General features: G+C 40.0%; 2 protein-coding genes across 2 annotated transcripts; both read right to left on the bottom strand.

Moving 5' to 3' along the window:
• Nucleotides 1-1488: 1488 nt before the first annotated feature.
• Nucleotides 1489-15863, bottom strand: pggt1b (protein geranylgeranyltransferase type I, beta subunit). Its single transcript, XM_054610605.1, has 9 exons — nucleotides 15735-15863; nucleotides 15084-15202; nucleotides 13542-13606; nucleotides 12329-12480; nucleotides 11725-11857; nucleotides 10579-10624; nucleotides 8642-8826; nucleotides 7851-7959; nucleotides 1489-5165 (listed from the first exon to the last, which is right to left on the bottom strand). The coding sequence occupies exons 1-9, from the start codon at nucleotides 15860-15862 to the stop codon at nucleotides 4999-5001; spliced, it is 1104 nt and encodes a 367-aa protein (XP_054466580.1). The 5' UTR covers nucleotide 15863; the 3' UTR covers nucleotides 1489-4998.
• A 408-nt stretch (nucleotides 15864-16271) lies between these two features.
• On the bottom strand, nucleotides 16272-21709 carry LOC129101845 (coiled-coil domain-containing protein 112). Its single transcript, XM_054611796.1, has 14 exons — nucleotides 21665-21709; nucleotides 21382-21497; nucleotides 20293-20414; nucleotides 19985-20074; nucleotides 19634-19709; nucleotides 19133-19256; nucleotides 18703-18819; nucleotides 18345-18482; nucleotides 17821-17936; nucleotides 17458-17584; nucleotides 16988-17155; nucleotides 16641-16739; nucleotides 16425-16543; nucleotides 16272-16339 (listed from the first exon to the last, which is right to left on the bottom strand). The coding sequence occupies exons 1-14, from the start codon at nucleotides 21707-21709 to the stop codon at nucleotides 16309-16311; spliced, it is 1488 nt and encodes a 495-aa protein (XP_054467771.1). The 3' UTR covers nucleotides 16272-16308.
• Nucleotides 21710-22390: the final 681 nt, after the last annotated feature.

The raw sequence follows: 22390 nt of genomic DNA, 5'->3' as shown, positions 1-22390 counted from the left end.
CCACTCAGGGCCTTGTGGATCATTAAAAATGAGTCATTCCTGTATCATGATCCAAAGGTTAAACACACTGTATTTGTATACAGCTCCATTGAAGACGATCGTGTCAGCTTCAGTTTTCTCTTCAGTGGATGGCAGAAAACGTGAGTCATCAAAGTTTACCAAACCACATTTTAAAATTGAGTTTTCTTTCCACTCAGCCTCACCTACTTGGTGGCAATATAAGGTTACATGTCTCGTAGGAGAGTCTGGTGCCACCAAGGTGTAAGTTCTCTGTTGAACAGGGGCCCATGTAACCACACCCAAACTACAGCTGCAGCTGGCTGTCATGGGAGCATCTCCTGAGAGTTGTATTCTGGGTTGGGCTGTATTCACAGTGGAGGAAAATACATTTACAGTCCTATTTGTCCTTTGTTTTTATTTTTCAAATTGCTTCCTAAACTTAGTTTAAAAAATAAATAAATCGTAAAATGTGTGATCAAGTACCGTTTACATTTTTATCAACCTTTACATTCAGATTAGTACCACTAGGCCACATTTGTTTGGATCAAATAACCTCATCAGTGCCAACAGTGGAGTCTGTGGCTGTGCTATGCAGCTCCCAAGTGGGACTCTGTGTGTGTTTGCATGTGTATCCTGTATCCAGCAAAACTCCCCCTCCCCCAATGCTTTTAATTATGTCTTAGTCACTGACCTAGCAAAGACAAAAAAACATCAGACTGCACTACTCTTAAACTCATCCGTGTAGTAGAAAAAGAATGAAGGGCAATTGAGGCAAATTAGGAAAAACGCTTACCAGTTGTCATCTTTGAAGTTAAAAATAGAGCAACTACAGTTTGAGTCATCCAGCCACAGAGTCTACTGCAAAAGGAAATATGGACTATGTCTTTTATACATAAACTCAGCTGTGGTAGGTAATCATTCATCACCCTTATTTTCTTTTCCCTGAAGCGAAAAATAGTACTCCACCTGAGTCTACTTGCATTTTAAACGTGCATTGGAAAGGAAAACCCCAACCAAGCCTGAAAAAAAATGCCACGTTGTATTACATGCTAGAGATGGAACAAGTATCTGATTTCTGACTGATGAAGGTCACAATGTCTGTCTATGATTTTAATTATACCTTTCATCAGAATGCAAAACCCATTTCTCTGAATAGTTATAATGAATGCCTATGCAGGAGCTGAAAATAAAGTTATACAAGAAGGACAAGTAGAGGGGGCAAACACTGATCGAGGTCTTATGGGTCACCTTATATTGAGGATATTAACACCCGTGATTTCTAGAGGCAACCCTCTCCAAGCAGCCCCTTCAGGACAAAATGTCAGCTTTGAACATGACGTCACAAACTAATAGGTAAATTAGCAGAACATCTTCGTGGGCACGTTCATGCCCTCGAAGGAATAAAAAGCCTTCGACTTCAAGTCTTGATACCAATCCTGAGATCTCACACTGAAACCAGAACAATTGTAAAAGTTAGTACATGTTTTTATTCATCATAAATACAGTATGCACCGCCAAGCTAGATCCAAATTATTGTCCTCAAATTCAAAGCTGAAGTAGTAGAATGCATCACATATCAACATTTGCATATCCATCTCCTCTAACCGTCTCACTGATGTAGCTGTAAACATTGTTTCATCTTGAGCACTTGCAAAATAGAAGTCACATATTTATAGACATTTACAGATTTATCTACACTCAATCTCTCTACAAAGCATAGAAAAAATAAATTCCATTACATTTATTGTTACATCATTCATTATTACATTATGCATATTAGTTGGTAGAGCAAGGATTCACGGTTTACTATGTGTGGCATTTTGGCTGCGTCTCAAAAGTCTCACAATCCTCCAAATGCAGCTTTCACTGCAGCCATTTTAAAAGAGACGCCTCGGCCCCCTCTTTACATGCTGTGTGACTGAGAGCATCGAGTGCACAGTGACGTTGCAAAAAGGAGACCCAATATAACAACCACTGAGATGCACTAAGTGACAAATCATTCATCCTTTTTTAAGCTGGGTAAGCATTTACAGGGTTCTGTCTCAATGAATTTCCTCCGTCCTTCTGGAAATACATTATCGATCAAACATGAAGGTACAGAGCTAGCTTCTGGTAAAACGACCTCTGCCACTCAGCTTATGTCTGATTGAATAAGTGAACTCCACAAACATGGGAGGAGGAACATTTGTTCACAGACTAGGTGTTCCCTGTCCTGAACATTTACTAGGATTTTAGATACACCTTTCCTCCATTCCCTCCAATAAAGACATGTAAATTCAGCGCCCGTCTTGATAACAGCCGAGCTAAGCTCGGTTTAAATATTCTGTACATGTAGCGAAATCAGCAAAAAGGAGGAAAAGAGCATTCAGAAAGCGGTGACCCAAACAATGCTACATGAGGCACATTTCAGAGTCAAGTTAGATATTGAGGTTTTTGCATGTGACATGGCCTGTGTACACTAAAGACAGAACCCGGCTGAAGGGGGGAAGGAAAGTAGTGAAAGTTACTTGAGAAGATGCGTCGAGACATGACCGTTCCCTTTCACTGCATTTTGTGTGACCAAACAGATTTAGGACATATAGTAACACAAAAGATTGATACCAGAATATTATGAGGTGAATAATTCAGAAGAGCCATTTTTATTGAGCTTGTATTATAACAGTATTTGTGTATCTAAGGCTCTATTCAGTGGGTAAGATGAAAGTCATAGCTTGCCTTTCCCAAAAATGAAATGAATAAAAATATTTTATGGTAACTAACTGAATGTTTGTAAAAAAACAAATGGCAGAAGAAAAGTCGGCAAGAGTAACTGCAGCAGAGCTCATTGACTTAGGCAAAACAGCAACATCAAACAGTACAGCAACATAAGATGCAGTTGGCTATAAAGCAATAGAGTTTGCACCAAAATAAGGCTTCACAACACGGGGGGGTTGTTTTTTTTTGTTCACAGAGGAGATTCCAGCCTCCGACAGTTCACTTTTAATAATAGATGAGTAAAATGATTTATTTATTCACCTCTCTGCCTATCTTCTTTCCTCCGTCTGGCGGCTCTGTTTCTAAGTCTGAAAAAAAGGCAACTGGGCGGGAAAGGGGCCGAGGCCAGGTACAACGTGATTTTAGAGGGTGGAAGGAAATCCAAAGAGGCGATATATTTCATATCCAGTCAGAACTGATGATAAACACAGTAGACCCCCCACAGGTAACATGTTACAGATGAGCCACTGTATTTCTGACCTGCTGTGATGTTGTCCCCTCCTCACCAACCATCATCTCAGGGAGCAGGTGCTGGCTGTGACAGCGGTCTTATAATGGACGGGTGTGGCTTTTCAGTGGGGGGGCTTGAGGAACCTTACTGGGAATCAGAGCATTCATGTGATGAGATCGTAAGAGGAGCAGCTAAACCAAGAATTTCAGTGCCAATGTGTCACCATGTTAGGATCTCATTAATATCCAATATGTAGCTGAGCTCAAGAGCAAGAAGGCTTGAAGGTCCATTGTGAGATGCAGGTGTCAATTTAGGAGTCAAAGGAATGCGTTGTGTTGGATAACAGTTGTTTCTGTAACCCGACTCTCTGAGGCACATTCTGCTCATGGGCATTGTTCTTTGATTTTCGCCCTGCGTCCTTTTCTGTTCTGAAAATAAGATGTCAATTCCCAGCGCTGTTCAAAAGAATACATTTCCCCAAGTTATAATGCCACTGTCTCATCTTTCTCCTATTGATTTCAGGCTGGCTAGTGCCTTAAAGGGAGTATGGAAGCTGGTGAAGGAGGGGAGCTCGGATCAGTTCAGGGTTCAGGTGTCAGGGGATGCTAAAATTGAAAGCTACTACCTTGTAGGAAAGAAGGGATAAGGCTCTTTCTTCAGGCCCAATCTATTTTCCGTTGAAAATTCTTTTACGTCTTTTTTCCATCAGTTTTTTATTTTCTTTTTATTTCTTCATCGATTTTCCTGTTGGGGTGTTTGTTGGCTGGCTTTTCTATGAATTTCACCCCAGCAGATCTATCATCGTGTATATCTCTTGGGATCACTGAACACGCCCTGTAGGGGTGAAACTGCAGGGACCTGCAGTGAGTTTCCCTGCCAGGCTGCTATCCCCTTTGGGACTGGATAGCTCGAGGTTCTGAAGAGGTTCAAGAGCAACGTGAGGCTGGAGATGTTCGAGGGGCAGAGAGGCGAAAAATACTGTACAGGGAGCTAAGTGCCTTGGGATGGTTTTTTTTGTGTGTGAGGATATAGGGATGTTAAATCTAAAACAAAGTCTCCTAATTTCACCCCCAAAATAACCATTGGGCTCATACTGGTTTGTAAACAAAAATGAGGAACTCATTCACTATATCTTTGCAGTACACATGAACACTATTCAGCGATGGCAAACACGCATCTATTTGATTCACGTAAAATTGCACCAGCCCACTCAAAACCTTTCAGCTACTGAAGCCAACAATTCTACAGAACCATTTAAAGACACAACTTGAATGTCCGCTAAGCCCTCCTCAGGGTCTCAGTGAATAACATTTACTTTGTGTATTTTTCTTGTGTCCGTGTGAAGCAGTCAGTTCATCCTTTGCCAGGAAGATTTACAGCAGATTGTGTTGTTTACTATGATGAGGAGCAGGAAGCCTCCAACACTGCATCTAAAAAGTTTGCAAAATTGAGGCATCTGAGGCATCTCCAGTGACTCAAATATAACTTTCTGGCACATAATTTCATCACCACAAACCACAATGCACATTGTTATTATCTACAGTCTAATAATATAAAAGGCAGCAAAAAAAAGTGTGGCATATATTGCTTAACAGAAAAGTCACTGTAGACAGACTTAAAATGAGTGTAACTGGAGACTTAAAAACCTTCCTGATTCCTGAATAAGGAGCCCTCTCAGATGAGTGGCCGTCTTCAAGACACACAGCAAAAGTCCAATTTCGTTTGACTGACTACTGTTAGATGTTCCTGATTACTGAACCTGTTCAGAAACAGAGCTGTGGATCTTCCTGCTGTCAGTGCTGTCGGCTACAGCTGCCGGTGCTGTCCTTCCATGTCTGCTGCAGCTGCTGGACATGCTGAAAGGCTCTCTGGGTAATGTTAAGAGCTGGGTGGACCTTCCTCAAACCGGGCTCTCCGATCAGAGACAAACCACACAGCCCTAAGTAGGCATGGAGAGGGTCTGGTGGACAGGAAAAACAGAGAAAGGTGGGGAGAGGGGAAGAAATGGGGAGCATAGTGAGGGATGAAAGAGTGAGAGAAAGGAGGGGAAAAGAGGGAAACTAGGTCAGTGATTGCAACATGTTTCACAGCAGAAGCACCTGCATGTGACAAGGCTATAGACGTGGTCAGCGCTAAGAAGACGGTAGTGTTTGTTATGTCACTCTCCATTACCGATACTGAATCAATAAACATCATCCTAATTTCCTATGAAAGACAACATTAAGCAGAAGCATTGTTTTTGTTGTACTGCTCCTTTAAGACATAAATAATGCATATAGGTTGGCCCCATGGCCCTTTAACTCCACTGGGACCAGAGTAAAAGCTGCACCAGCCAGTAAATGGACCCATAATTGAATAATAATTAAGTGACAGATGATCGGACACAGACATCAGAATCAATCAAAGCAACATTAGCAGCATCAATCAGGATTCATATGGACTCCAACTGAAGGCTGTACGGGAGAACAAGAAGAATGTCTGGATTACTCTTATTAGTCAAGGTTTAAAAAAAAAAAAAAAAAAAAAAAAAAAAGGGATATTTTTCGATTTAGATTTATTTATTCACAAATTGTGATATAAGGCAACTGTATACAAAATGACGCATCAAATAATCTGATTCATATTTATGGTTAGATCTAGTACAAAATAAGCAATAAGACAACAGAAATGTGCAGAACATTAACAAGGTCCACGATATCATTCCACTGAAAGGCGATAACAATATAATGCAATTATTCCCTGCAATACTTTAGAGTAGTCGCCATGAGAATGTCAAGTCTTAAACGTCATAGATGAATTGACAGATTAAACCATTACAAAGGAGGAGGGTGTATGATGAACAGTAATGGGCTAGTGCCCCTTTGTGGCCATCTAAACCGCTCGACTTGAGATCAAAGATAAATTGGATTTTTCCAAACTCTAGGACAGATGCTGTAACATGCCATTTTTTCTCTTCAGACTTATAATAACCCTTTTTTTAGCCACTTGGGGGAAGCGGGAAACAAGTCGTGAACACAATGTTTAAATATCATCACCTTTTTAGTCGATATGGTGAACTTCACATCCAGCAATTACAGAGCACATTGTGGCTACCTGTGAATTTTAGTCCAATATTCACTCTCTTTTTTGCTCTATTTTTGGTCTTCACCAGTTTCAAAAAAAAAAAAAAACTATCTGGCTCTTTAGATGCCAATTGCTTTACTGTGTTCATCAACTTGTCACTAACTGAGTCAGTCTGCGGTTTGGTGCTGAGCAGGGTGAAGTGTCAACTTTTCCCCGAAAACAGCCGACTCCTGCTGCATTTTGATCACGATAACTGTCTGCTAATGAGGTTATAAAGGCAGAGCTATATTTGTGCATGCTGCATCTCATACTGTTAATCACATTGCACAATCGGTAGTGGATTTTGAACATAGACGCCTGTCAAACCAATCAATTCATGACTCTTTCAAGAGCAATGGCAGCAGCAAGTTCTTATATTTGGTTCTGTGCTGCATCTCTTGGGCAATGAAAATAGCTGCATATCTGTTTCTTGGGTATAGACAACAGATGCTTTCACTGTGACTCAATTCAATCAATTTTGGGTGAGATTTTAACCACCATGTCGCTACATAATACCAACTGTTCCTAACAGGAAACACCAAACTGATGTTTATGACGACCTGATGTCTTGTTGAAGGGCAGCTGTGCACTGAACCAAGTAGTGTCAAATGTTCAAAGTACAGTTTGCTATTTATGGTCCGGCCCTGCTTGACAAATACACATCACCTTCTTTTGTTCTCTGTTATTGTTACCTTCCAATCTTCCCAGAGCAGATCCTGTTCATCTGTAGCTCTGCGTGATAACTGCACTGTTTAAATACATGCAAGTCCAATGCTATCTGCACCCATTCTGGTCCCTTTTATTTCCTAAACTTCTCTTTTGTTTGGTTATATTTACAAGGCTTTGTCCATACAGCCTGTGTTTTGCCTCATTGTTTCTTCCATCCTATCTTTCCTGCCTTGTTCCTGTAATGTGAGGAGCTCGATCTCCTATGTCCTCGGGCTACATAGGAACAATCGCCTCATCAATTACACATTACAAGGGCCAGTAAGAACACAGGAACACACAGACACACACAAGCATGTGCACCATTGACGTTTACGGTTACAGGAGCTTTTCCATTGATCTCAAGTAAAACTGCCTACCACAACTCCACCCTGACCTCTACGCACCTGTGGAGGGCAGGGTAAAAAAACATTCAGCCCAAAGAGAAAAAAGAAAAGAAATTGAAACTGCTTAGTTCCATTATCTTATTGTCCTTGACAAGAGATCTTTGAAGCTACTGAGAAATAAACAGCAACAATACGGTGGACAACAACCTCTTTATAGTCTATTTGTGTTTCCACCACATGGACATTAAACATTACATTCAACCACCCCAGTCTACTAAACAGTCTATAAAAAAGTTACGTGGGATATGCGTCACTCTTACTTTGACAGAGATCCCCAGATGCAAAAAAAAACAGCAACACTGACAAGAGAACCTAAACAACCCTGGCAGTATTCTGTTATCGGCTTTCCTTTACCATCTTTTTATTTGCACGCTATCTTTTGACCTTAAGATGTCACTGTAATAGCAACCTGTGCAAGTCAGAACATTTACCTGGATGACTGTCTGGCCACTTGGCGAATCCTCCCACCAACCGATCCTGTGTGGACAGGATGAAGCTCCTGTTCTTGTCAAAGTTTGTATACTGGAACACATCTAAGAGCTAGGAAAGAAAGGAGGGTGGGGAAAACCGTGAGAGGAAAAAGAAGGGAAGAAGAGAGAAGTTTAACCATGAAATTTGGGAGCAAAAATAAAAATGAATTAAATACATTTAATATGAACAAAAAATGCACTGTTGTGTTTAGAGAGTGAGATAAGGCTCGCATCGTATTTTTCACAAAGGTGGATTACTGAAATCTCCATCTATACAGATACTAGTGAAGAAAACATCAGGCCTTCATGTTGATCATATCACACTTTTGCCAAATAGAAATATTTTGTTTGCGTTTTTGCATTTGCTCCCTCTGGCACAGTTTTGACCCAGAAATTCACAGTTTTCCTGCAACGTGTTTGCTTATGTCTGTCAGTGTGTGTGTGTAGTATATCCCTGGCTTACTCATAGCTAGTTGCAGTCAGGCTCACAGTTTTCTTGACCATGCCTGTGCATGTAGGTTTTTGGGTTGTGTGTGTGTGGGTGTAGGGGATTAACCCAGTTGTTTTGACAGTGTGATATATAAAGTGCTATTTAAAAAAAGCCTCATGTTATTTACTGCATGCCAGCACACTTTATAAAACTTCTGAAAAAATGGTTAAACGTTTCTGAGGTAAAATACTTAAATCCACTAAACATGTTAATGCATGCAGGAGTGTGTATGTGAATACGTGTCTGTTACAACAGTTTGTACCTCTAGCGTAGCTCCCACCCAAAAGGAGTAGCATGTGTCTACAGGCTTGTTGGGGCGACCGTGGAAGCCGCTCTGCTGCCTCATGATACACCAGCGCCGGATCCTGTCGAGCTCCCGCTGACTCAGCGCCTCTTCCAGTCGACCCATTAGACACAGAGAGGCTATGGCGCAGTACGTCCAGCCACCTGGAAACACAGACAGGCAGGTGCATGACACACATACAGTGGATAAGTACAATTCATTACACAAATGAATCCAATTAATTGACACCACTGATTTTTGACCATCTATTAAAATTGAAAAGCAGTTCCAGTGGTTCCCCCTGACATGTTTTGATGACAGACAACTAGGTGATTACAGGGCACTGCAGTGGAAACAAAGGGTGTCTGTGTGTGGGCTATTTTAATGCTAAATATTTCATAGTATGCAGCTACTTTCACTTAACACCTTTGCTTGGAAGTTGTCACAATGTGAAGCTAACTTGTGTTTCATATGAACACAAAGAAATGTGTGCTAGTGAGGAAAGTGGCTGTTATGGCTCCCTTTTCATACTTTTCTGCACAATAATGGAAAACTGTTGTTCCTACAGCTAGAGTCATACGAACATGAGTGTGTTCATCGATTGATGACAGGCTGCTATCAGTTCAGCCACAAGCAGCAGCTATCCATCACCTTCTACAACCCAACTGTCAGATGCTTTCACTATTGCCAAGCCTTTAACACATCCCTTAACATCCCCACCATCCCAAGCTGCTTATCTGTGTTCGTTTGTGTGCTCATGGGTGACAGAAAAAAACAAAAGGAAAGGAGGGTTGAAGTGTTTGAGTCAGGGGTGTAAATCTGCCAACGTGTTACACTCGCCTCTAATCAAACATGTCAAGCTCACTATCTGCTGGAGGCACAGGAAGATGGTTAGGAAGGCATAAATCTGAATCAAACACAACTTTTGGAAATCCAAAACGATTCATTCTAACAGTAGGTTTGGGACAACTATTCACACCTGAACCTAACAATTTTCTTCAGAAAACCTAGAGTAAATAGCCTAAAGACGAAGACAATGCTGGAAATATAGCAGAGGCAGTGAGATAAAAGCCAATAACACTGAATACATACACATGGAGAACGTTAATTTATTACCCTGGCACACAGTTAGCTCTAATACCATGTTTCACACATTGAACTACACAGTGGCTCAAACCCAATAATCAACAAAAGAGTCTGAAAATTTAAACTGCACAGTGCGGGGGGTCTTGTTGCTGAACAAACACTAACTTCAAGGATGGATGGGTAATGGGCATCTACTGTATATCTCTACTGATGTGTAATCAGCCCTCAGACACAGAGAGTTGGCTGGTTTGCAGAAGATAGCCGAGTCTCAATGAAGACTGTAATCATAGAAGATTAATTTATAACAAGGAGGGAAATTACCCAGATGCACTAGGATCAGCTCCTCCAAACTGTTTTTTAAAAACGTAAATTTAATTTATGAAATCTGTCTATGATGGTGATTATGGATATGCTCCAACCGATGCTCTTAAGTGTGTGTGTGTGTGTGTGTGTGTGTGTGTGTGTGTGTGTGTGTGTGTGTGTGTGTGTGTGTGTGTGTGTGTGTGTGAAGAAGGCTTTTTTGTCAGAATAATAGGGTTTAATGTGAGAGTGTGTGTGGGGGTAGGGGGATTAATGAGGACAATGTATTCTACAGAGATGGATTTTAATGGATAATCCTTTAAACCAGTTACTCCCATCAGCCACTTCCATGCCATCTACTACGACATCGCCAACGCACCGCCAAACCTTTTGATCTGATGTGACCGTGATGATTTTTGTTTAAATCTGGGCTGCTGTGTACATTTGTTCCCTCCTTTTTGACTGACTAGATCACCCGAGATGATTACTATTGACCATGACTATGACTATTACAGGATGATCATACTCACCATGTGACTCTCGCCCAGCTCCCTGGCCAAACCCACTGTCGTATGACTGTGAGGAGGAAAAGGAAGAGCCTTTCAATTACAAGCAATATTTCATCAGTCATGAAAGGCTAAAGTGAACCTGGCAGAAGACACTGAACTGAATTGATTTATTCAATGTTTTTATTCATACTGAACCTAGCTTAAAAAAAAAAAAGCATAAAATTGTGAGGCATAATTTCAAACTGAATTTAAAGATGTCACCACGAACAAAAGCCAACATGACTTGCCAGCTGCTTTAACCGGCTTTGTAGACAGCAGAGCAGCTCATATGTGATGTGTCGTACCCAAAATGAGAATTACTCACAAATATCGCTTTAGTCTTTCAGTTGTTCAAAAATGTTTAAAAGCCTGCTCAAGAAGTGGTCATGGTCTTGGATGAGTTTTACTTGTATTTCAGTCTAAACCAACTTTTTGTTTTTCAACAGAGCAAAAAATGAGCGTGTTCCATGAACTTGTTTTGGGACTCCACACAAGGATCTGGTTATTAACTTAAAGAAATAAGGTTTCATCCACCTTATGTTCTCTGAAAGTTTCAAAGCAATTTTTTGAGAAACCTCTGACGATCATAAGAAGTGGTTCCCACTTAAAATACACAAGTTTAACAACAGATGCCAGTAACCTAGGAAACTAACAAGGTTGAGTCCTTGTCTGTCTGGTCTGATCAGATCAGATGAACCACAACAATAAGGTTGGTAAACGGACACCTGGCGCCATCCAAATGTTAGTGAAACTTCAGTGAGGGTTGTAAACTATCATCTGGTGGCTTCTGTATACTTACATTCATCAACAACTAGCATGCATTGCCACAGACATTTTTGAATCCACAAACCTGCATGTGGTCTGTAGATAAGTATACCTTTTTTAGATATGAATCACAGTTATCTGTTAACTAATTAACAGAGCATTCCCTCCCTCTATCCCTCTAGTCTGTGTGAGAAAGGAATAAGAGTCACACACACCCTGCCAACAACAGCTCCCTGTGAGATAAAAAAAAAAACAACCTCTGGAAAAGCTTTAAAACCATCATTCAAGTGTAGAGGCACTGCTTAACTTAAATATTCTCCCCACAGTTTAATGCCTCGTTCTATGTTTTTAACATCTACTCACCAGACTTCCTCTGATGTACTCAATGGCCTTTTGGATGTCCATTCCTGACCAGTCATCCAGCATGTAACAGATACTGGCTGCACAGTAGATAAACCGTATGTCATTTTCACTTCCTTCTGGCACTGCATAGAAACTGGAAGCAGGAAGACACAGACACGGAGCGACACAAAAGACCGTTACACAAACAGTTGACAATGAGCTGAATGTCTATGTTCAGAATTTGTAGCATTCAAGTCATGTAATATAAGCATAAAAGAGCCTGTCAGCAGAAATTGCTAAAAGGTTGACTCAAATATACTTCTGCCGGAGGACAATGTTATCTGCCAGACATGATAGAGAGATGTGTGTGTGTGTGTGTGTGTGTGTGTGTGTGTGTGTGTGTGTGTGTGTGTGTGTGTGTGTGTGTGTGTGTGTGTGTGTGTGTGTGAACAAAGCAACTACTGTTGTAGGACTGAACGCGAGTTTATGTCAGTCCACATTAAGACTGCTAGTGTTCACATGACCTCCAGTATATGTGAGTCAGAGTGAAAGTGCCAGTGTCAATCAGAGTGTAAAATGGCAAATTTGTGCGTTTGTAAGTGCGCGAGTTTGTGTCGACACTTACCTGCCGTCCTCCAGCTGCAGTGCTCTGAGACCAGCCAGACAGGCCTGTTTGTTAACCCGGCTCAGGTCGTCTCCGAGTATTAGCAGCGAGCACAGCCCAGTGTAGGTCATAGCTACATGGCCACTGTCATATGGATGGAGCACACCTGGCCCCTGACAAAAATATCAAAAAGAGATATTCATACAACTGACAAAGAAATAAAAAAACAAGATATTATAGTAGGAGATAAAGAAGCAGTTAAAAAACAATGAAGAGACCAGATAATTAAAGTATTTTGCTATCTACAGACAGATCAAATAGACCTTTTTGGGGAAATGATTAAGGAAGACAATGCCATTGCATCTATAACTATGCCTCCATGGGGGTTAGATAAATAATGCCAAATGTGACAAACACATCTAACAAAATGACAGGTAATAATACAGCTGCTGAGATGATGCTAATAAAACTGGAAATGACCAAGACCCCCTGGTGTCTGTTTACATGAATAATAAAAATAAACATTCCATTAATTTTCCAGTTTTCATGCAGCCCTCAAAATAACATTATTTTCAAAGTTTTTCCTCTTTTAATTCCTGTAACCAATTTCTTTAAAAAGGTTAGAGTTGCAAAATCTGCGTATATCCAAATCTTTTATAATGTTTCGGTGTGTTTCTACTTCTTTCCAGAAATGTGGCCCTTTCTTTTGGCTATCTTAACTGTTTGATGGATAGTTGGTATGTGTACAACACAAAGAGCTTGCCATAAACAGACAAGAGGCCGTGGGTCACAAGCTGCAGCAAAACCCCAATTGAGACATATATTATAAATGCAGTATTTACAATTAGTGCTCCTAAAATCTGAATGTTTTGGCATAATCGACATGTCTTAAGCTGAAAATGCTTCATTCTGAATATGGCCTAATTTGGAACATCAAAACGAATTATGCCGTTTACATGACCTGTATCAAATTCAGAATAATGGAATAATAGGGGAATTTTAGCGTGTATATAAACAAAGTCCATGATTGAAGTGGCCTAAATATTTTGAGAAGGTTTGATGCAAATGGGAAAATAGACAAAAAAAAGGTGTGATCACTGCAGTGAATATGTTTACTGAAAATAAATCTTTGGACTATTACAAAAGGACGGAGCGCTTTACATTTTATATACAAGAAACTATTTTTGGTCAAACTTGGGATGAGGTATAAAAACAGTGTGGGATAAGGCAGTACCTTTGTGCTATAAGGAATTCCAATATGTGACGATCCTCGAAAACCACAACGACTAAGGTTCGCTTCTGGAAGAGAAAAACAGGAGAAAAAAAGGTAGAGATGTAAGAAATGATTATATGGTAAACATAAAAAGAAACAAACATGAAAACCTTACTCTGTTTAACGGTTTCACAAACTAGGTCTCAATCTATCCATATTGACCTTCCAGAAGGTGCTGCAAAGATGCTCAGCTAGATAAAAAAATAAGTAACCTGCTGCCATCTACAGGCCATGGGAGACAATTTAAATACAGCAGAACCCAATTAACATGTCATCATACTGCAACTAGTAGGTTTCAATGTCAAAGCAGGTACTCTTAGAAAAATGGGGTTTTTTTTATGTGTCACACATCAAAATTACTATTTCTGACTAAAATGGTTTACAACACATGGATCCTGTTGCACTACATTTTAGGAAGTGCCATGATCACCTTTTCCTTTTTTGCATTTTAAATTTGTATTCAAGCCAGAACATTTCTACAATATCCATGTATTTTCAGCATAATAATGTTGAAAAGAAAAATCTTCTGACCAAATTTTGAAAATGTTACCCACAACAACATCAGGGACAGAAATGACACATTAAGAAATCTCAAGTTCCCCCAATGACAGAACAGCCAGACACCAAACATATGGCCGCAGCTAAAATTAGACCAATTAAACACGGCTATCCCAACATGATTTCTGTTGCCATCTTGAATAATGCACTAACTGGGCATCTAAACAGATGGTGCAGGGTTACTTATTGGAGACAGAAAAAAACAAAATCATTAAAAAATTAAAGACCAACTTTCCCTGATGAACAGAGGTATGGTTGGAACAGGTGAGGGGAGGAAAACCTGTGGAGGCGAATATCTGTTTCAAACTCTGTTTCAAAGTATGAAATATTTCACAGAATAAGAAGTTTTTCTACTCTGAAGTTGTCCTTCCTCCCTAATAAACCATAGACCCTTAGATACACATATTCCACGACATTAATAGAATAATTGAGTTCAAATATTTTAGGAAATGCATGACATGAACCTGTTTAAAGTTATGTTTTTCTTGATGTGCACATTCACACACCACAGCACACCCACCCACTACCTTTGCTGAGCTATCTCTGTACCACTACCATCCATTCCTCAAGGAATTTTCTCTTAGACTGCTTATATTTTCTGTCTTTCTCAAAAGCTGAAACTATCTAGGAAGGTCTTGTCAATAGTGTCAGAAAGATCCCAAATCATTCATTTATCCAATAAGGGTGTCAAAAAAAATTGAATCCCTTTGTCAATTTTGAGTCGGTGTATCAACTTACTCATGATGTAGTTATGTCGTTAACTACATCATGAGTAAGTTGAATATCTCAGACAACCTTTGGATTTACTGCTGCATGTAAAACATTGTTATGCTGCTTGTATAGCATTGAATACCTGTACTGCACCTTTTTTTTATATATAATTATCTGTTAAAACTCAGCTTATTTACTGTCAGGTGTGAAGAAGTGAGAAGATATGAGCCTTACGGTCCTCTGTGGGCAGAACCTGTAGTGAGTAGATCCACTCAATCATGGCATTCCTGTCAATCACATCCAGAGCGTCCAGCACATCGAGACCAGACAGTGCAAAAAATATGATCGTTAACCTGGAAAGGAAGCAAATATCAATGTTATGCATTTCACACACACTTAAATCTGATGGACAGAAGGAGCCACATATACAAGAGAACTGTGGCAGTGAACATTCACAGTATAGTACTGGGGGATAAAACCAAACTCAAAACAATACATTTAAAAATCTAGCCTGATTGGGCAACAATTAACGTTAGTTGTTGGTTAGGGTCAGCTCTTACTTGAGATATATGTCAAGTTTAAAATGAGGAACCTGTTCAGCTTACACATTAAATGAGCCTCATTCCTACAAAAACAGCCTCCCTAGGTTTTCTAACTAGTTGTTCAGGTAGTCGTGCCCCTCTGCAGCAGTAGTTCCCTGTTTGTACTAACGTTACAGCCAGTCTGCCATGACTTCACTGCCATTGCTGATGTTAGCCAGCCCGCTAAGCTAACTTGCACTAGCCTTCATTCAAAGCGGTTGAACCACAGCTAGCTTGAATGCTACTCAACTTCTTCAGCTAAACACTTTAACTAAAGCAACCGTTTTCATTCCGGTAAATGTACCTGGTGGTTTCCAGCGAGGCGTATCTCTCAGGTAACACCTGCAGCGTCCTCTGGAAGAATCGTACATGTCTATCTCTTAAAAAGTCTATTTGCTCAAATTCTTCAAACTGGCTCTCCTCTTCCGCCATCTTTGCATCCGCACCTATGAGGAATCTTTTCCGGTACGATTGTTTTTCAAAATAAAAGCTAATAGTACAAAGCAATTTACAGAAAGGGCACTTCAGAATGTTTATCTTTATTAAAGACACTTAAAGTACACATTATACAGATTGTCTCTTTGGAGATATTTTTTTCTGCTAATTAATAACACTATTACCAGTGAACCATTTCAATAGAGTAAAAGTATACCACCAGAAGTGAGATGTTGTAAAGTTAAAAGAAAAAAGAACAGTTTTGTAAAATTTAAGATAATTTAATTCACAGCAGCACATAGTAGATTCCAAGAAAGGCACAATCTGGTTTTGAGTTCTCATTTTCTCAGTTCTCAAATTTTCATTTTATCACATTTCTATAAAAACTGTATTTAATTCTGAATGCCTTTCAGGACTGTTTGGTTGTCTTCCATAGTTGCTCATTACAGGCCTTCTCTCCATGTTGGAACAGCTCTGCAACAAAAGTACAGAACATTTCAGTGATAAAACAATCACTTATTATTACCCAAAGCATCACACAAACGTTGGGGCATCAGACCTGTGAAACATCTGTAGCACAGGCCCTCCTCCTGAAGATCCAATGTGTTTCATTCGCTCCTCCCATCCCTTAGTGGGACGGGTAAGCCTGGAGGGGTCTCTGCTGACTTGACCATCCACCTGAATGAGGAACAAACATTAACCTTTACCTAAATCCATGAACCTGTTTATTTAAGATTTTAAAATGTTTGTGACTTGCTCTCTGCATAACCCTTACCTTCTCCTTCAACTTAGCAGTGATCCTCCTCTGTCTTTCCTCTTCCTCTTTTAGCCTCAGCTGTTTCTCCTGAAGCTTTGCCTCCACCTTGTTAATATCCTGCAGAAAGGCAGACCAACGCTTTGTATTTTACACAGTATAGGGACTTCTCTTCTTAAAATAGCCTTGGTATGTATTCCAACATGTGAAAAACTGGAAAAATAGCCATCATCTCTTAAATACTTTACACCTCTCAAAACAAAAAACTGTGCTCCAGTGAGAGATCCTGGCCCTTTAAAGTGGTAACACCAGGCAAAACAGGCAAACAACTGGCGCTTTTTGGTGTCTCTAATTCTCAGACTTCATACCCTTTCATTAAAGCGTTTGATGACCTTTGCTGCCTCCCTTCTCCTCTCGTCCATCTCCCTCTGTTCCTCCTCTTTCCCCCTCCTCCTCTGTTCTTCCTCCTCCTCTCTCCTCAGTCGTAACTGCTCCTCAATTGTTAGCTTCACTTCCAACTGCCGGCGACGCTCTTCCTGAAAAACAGATTTTTTTTTTTATTGAAGCTTAATAGGGCACCAACCATATTTACATCAATGTATGTATGAGTATTGTTTTTCAATGCTAAATAACCTCAGAGACACACAGATGAGTACATATCAATACAGAAAACCCTTACTGAATCACAACCACAGTAAAATTACTTTTCACACACACACACACACACACACACACACACACACACACACACACACACACACACACACACACACACACACACACACACACACACACACACACACACACACACACACACACACACACACACACAAAGCACCTTTGCCCGTTTCCTCTTTTGTATTTCCTCAGCCAGCCTCTGCTCCTCCTCCTGTTCTTTATTCCTTCTCTTCTCTTCCTTCCATTCTTCCAGTTGTCGCACTGCCTCCCTCCTCTCCTCCTCAGTCCTTAAACAGAAGAGGATAAAAAACAATGGAACAGACTTGACACCAAAGTGAGCAAATAAAGCCGTCAAATTCACCTTTATTTAAGGAGTACTTTGAAACACTTTGGGTGCTTATCAGGTCTTGTTGGATTGTTTGACTTGTGGGTGCATTTCACAGCTCTAGCCAGTTAATCAAAGTCTGCTCCACCTCATCTTAATATTTTTTTTTTATTCTATTCTGCTCTACTTCTGACTCACCTGTGTTGGTGGGCCTGGCTCTTGGCCTCCTTCTCCCTCCTCCCCGCCTCCTCCTCCTGACTCTGTATTCTGTTCTGGCGTTCCCGATGCTTGCTGGCTTTCCACCTCTGTATCGCCTGGGTATGGTATGAAGACAAGTACAACATATTTAAAAGACAGTACCACCGCCAGAAAACAGCTCTCTCTGAGCTCCAGTTTTATATAGAATAAAGTCAGTTCTAATTGAAGTTAATGGAATACAAGGGCACAAGCACGGTAGGAATATTATTGGAAACCAATCAATTATACTTCATGTACTTTATTGTACACACAACCATGGGGAGTAAACAACATTAAAAATAATATCTAAAAAATGAATAACAACAGTCTTTTTTATTCAGATATAATAAAAAAAAAATTGAATGTAGAATTGTACACAAAGCACTTCAAGAGACATTGGTAGTTAAGTCTGGGACAGTTGCAAGTAGAAGTTGAGACAGTCACTGAACACTGAGTAAAAAAGTTGATTCTCAACCCTGTTCTACCTCTCTCTTTTTGTCCTGTAGGTAGATCAGCTCCTGATGCCAGTCCTCGTGTTTCTCTATCTCCTCCAGTGTTTTACCAGGCAAGTACAGCTTGGCCTCTTTCCTGTAGGCCGGTTGCCCACTGTGCTTGGTCCAAACCTGTAAATCAAACAGATTAGAGCCGGTCATATAGGGATCTTGAGGTGATCAACCTTTGGCTTGGAATCCGCCGCGGATGCCTGAAACAAAACACTAAACACTGTGAGTTTAAGACGTGGTGTTCATTTTGTGCAATGCTGCACAAGTAGAGGGGTGGCAGAAGATAGGAGACTTTCATAACGGCGCAAGTTATCAAGACCGAATAACAATAAAGTCTTACTTTTAGGAAGGCCTGGTGGTCATATTGGTCCCAGCCACCACAAGCGCCTCCTGTCTTCAGCAGGAAACACTCCAGTGCTGTGACCTCTGGAGGGCGGTCTCCGTCTGGGGGTTTGGTCTAATAGGAATAAAATCATGCTTTGAATTAAATGCGGAATCAGTCCGGATTTGGATGCAATTGTTTAAAGACACTAAGCACATAATAAACATTATCTGTAGACTCGTAGCACACCTTTTTATGATTTCAAACATGTATTTTTTTTTTTATCTCTCAAGAGCTTGAAAGCAGTAACACTGTGTGATATTTATTCATCACACTCTAATCCTAAAATTCAACAAACACAAACTTGGCTCTCCTTCCTCTTTTCATTTCATAAATGTTGGACAACAGAGAAAATAGAGGAAAAGGAGGAAGATGAGGAGATGTAGACCTTGACAGTAGGAGCTGTGTGTAGCTTGGGGGATTTGACAGAAATGCTGAAGTTTTCAATCTTCTTCTCATAAGCAGCAATCTCCTGTCCGCATGTCCTCTCCTCTTTCAAAAGTTCCTCAAAGCTGAGAGGAGCAGAGAAACGAAGAGCAAATGTATTAATTCCCAGTGTGGAGCAAACACTGATCAGTACTTGTTACTTGCCTGCTTAATTGCGTGTACATAACCATGTCATTTTTGAAAAAATGTTAACTTTTAATCATGTGCTGGTGTGTTTTATTTATCTATATATTTTTTCTGCGGGATTAAGTATGTATTGGATTGTATTCAATTAAATAGTGTGTGTTTCTACTATTTCAAATTTTGTGTGCTCTATGTATGTAACTTAACATTAAGTTAAAAGTGGTATTTCTTAATAAAATAAATAACATTGCATTGGTGTTTCTACTTTTCTGGTTACTGAGTCAAACTTGGTCTGAAGTTGTTTAGTGCATCCTACTACCATGAACGCTGTTCCTCTTTTAGGGAGTTTATTGAGAGTTCCACCTCCGACATTATTTCCTTCAGTCTTTCAATCACTGAAAACCCAAGTAGAAATACAGAAACATTAATAAGAATCTGATTGTCATTGTACATGATTATGACACTACAATCACCATGCATTTATTGAGCAGTGCACTACTTTAAAATGGCATATTTTATATCAATATAGCAGAATGGTACCAATATTGATATAAATGATGAGGAAAAAAGTAGTGAATGTCCCGCAAGGTGGGTGAATGAATGATGGAATAAAACTGTATGATTGATTATAAGGCACTATAATAAAAACACTGCTAGGTATTAAACTTACACTCAGGAGTTGGCTTCACATCTATTAGCTGTCTCTGAAACTTCCTCACACCATTATGAATCTTCACAAGCTGCCTTTGAAGATTCATCTCTAAAGAAAAAGAAATGCAAAGAACATTATGAATAGCAGTTTTGATCAAAATGGTAAAGTGTTGAGAGTGGAAAGACATGGATATACAATCTTCACAATAGAGTATTTTATTCCACATTAGTAGTAAGTATTGATGCTGTCTCAGAGGTACATACACAATGCCACATAAGAAAATCTGGGGGGAATGTTAGGATACTGTAATGCAAAGAAAGACCCACTCTCAGCATTTTTTTCTTCTTCCAGCACTTTGTCATACTCTTCCAGTTCTCCATGAACATCCGTCCAGCCATTCTTTCTGCACTGAACACTCAACGTCCTCTCTTTCTCCAACTTTTCAATCCTGTGAAGTAAGAGTAGAAAAGTTAAATGGGTATGTAACATCATTGACCAGTGACGACACATCAACACTAAGGTTTAAACTCTTCACAATACCCCCGATGTAAAGGCCCCCAAGTGATTTGACGTGTGTGAAGTGGTTTAGTGATTGGTCATATAAGCAAGTTATACAGCACAAATAAGATATCTGCCATACTTTTGCATGAAATAAGTTCTGCTTGCCTTATCAACAGTGGTGATTCAGCAACAACAAGTTCTTGCTATTGATGATTGTGTGGGAAAGTGCTATTTTACTCCCCATACAAAACGTGTGTAAAGTATTTAGGGGCTAAAAGTTAAAAAAAAAAAAAAAAACACACACACCATCCATTTCAATGCAATACATTAGTCCTGCAGTAAATGTCATTCTAAAGCTTATACATGAAGTATACTGTGTTTGTTGAGACTGTGCCGGAGATGTGTTTAATATTTAGGCTGTAGTCTGTGGTAATGTTGGAAAAGTCATTCATTGTTGGGATTTTTACATTTTACATTACATTACAGTCATTTAGCAGACGCTTTTATCCAAAGCGACTTACAGGAAGTGTATTCAACATAGGTATTCAAGAGAACTACTAGTCACCAGAAGTCATAAGTGCATCTCCTTTCTTAAACAAGCATCTCAAAGCATAAGCCAGAGCAAAAGTATAGTTCAGAGGCAGATTACTAGGAAAACAATAATTGCAACAGACTAATTCGAATATAGTAAGTGCTACAAACTACTACGAATAGGATAAGTGCAGTAAACAAATACAAATTCACTAAGTGCAGCGAACTGATACAAATACAGTAAGTGCAACAACTAATATGAGTGCAATAAGTGCTACGATTTATCATCAATTTGTCCACCAATGGATCTGTACATTTAAAATGAAGTGTATGAGGATTTAGGATTAAATGTGAAATAAATAACACTGAGTAGCCTCACTCACTGCCTCCGGTTTCTCTCGGCTTCTCTGAGAAATGAAGCGACTCCATGCGTGACGAGCCTCTGGTCCACGCTGTCCCTGCGGACGGGAGGGGGGGTGCTGCTGGAGCCTCCCTCTCTCTGCTCAAGTGCATGAAGAGAAAGCAAAACACAAAGTACATCAACGACTGCAGGTTTACAAAACGACAACTGCGCATCGGACTCTGTTAGATAGACAGTTGTCTACTCCATCTCCTGTAACATGTCAATTTGAGACCAAATGCATGAAATATCTCCGTGATAGCTACCGAGCAATGTGTATCAGCGCATCGTGCGGTTGCTAGGGTGGCCATGTTTAAGTGAATCTATCAACAAAACAAAAGTTGTTTAAAAACCGTGCTCCTGTAGTTACTGCCTCCTACCAGCAGAGGGCGGTGCTCATCATTAATGGGTTGTACATGAGCGACTGGCCTGGACTTGAACATAGTATGTGGTGCTGTGAGAAGCTCCCATCAGAGCTGATGATCGGGATACAGGATGGGAGACAAACCTAGATGTTACCAGGATACTGTAACCATGACGACAGAGTGCTTTCAAATCACTAGTTTTTCTATGAGAGAGAACCAGAATGAATAGGTCTAAAAATACTGCAGTCATTCAGGGGTCTTAATACAATATATATTACTATGGCCAGGTTAAAAAGAAGAAGCACTTTACTTCATTTTGACTTGTGTGTTGTAAGTCTTTTCTTGAAATCAACATTTAATATGCTTTTCGTGGCCCACTTCCTAAATTAAACATCTACTGTGCCCTGCTACAACAAGATGGCGAGAGTTACCTGGGCATCACTCTCTCAAATAACTGCCAATCTCTTCTACAGAGGCCCTGGTTTATTTCTGTAAGAGCCTTTTTATGATGGCCAACAGCTATAATTATTATGAGAGGTGGCTCGAGTGACAATCAGAGAGAAAAAGAGGAGAGAGAAAGAGTGAGAGGGAGTATAAATAGAAACCTGAACCCATTATTGAGTGCAG

This window comes from Anoplopoma fimbria, chromosome 13 (assembly GCF_027596085.1).
Source record: "Anoplopoma fimbria isolate UVic2021 breed Golden Eagle Sablefish chromosome 13, Afim_UVic_2022, whole genome shotgun sequence".
Classification (NCBI taxonomy): domain Eukaryota; kingdom Metazoa; phylum Chordata; class Actinopteri; order Perciformes; family Anoplopomatidae; genus Anoplopoma; species Anoplopoma fimbria.
Note: the sequence above shows the minus strand (reverse complement) of the source record. Positions and strands in the feature narration are given on the sequence as shown.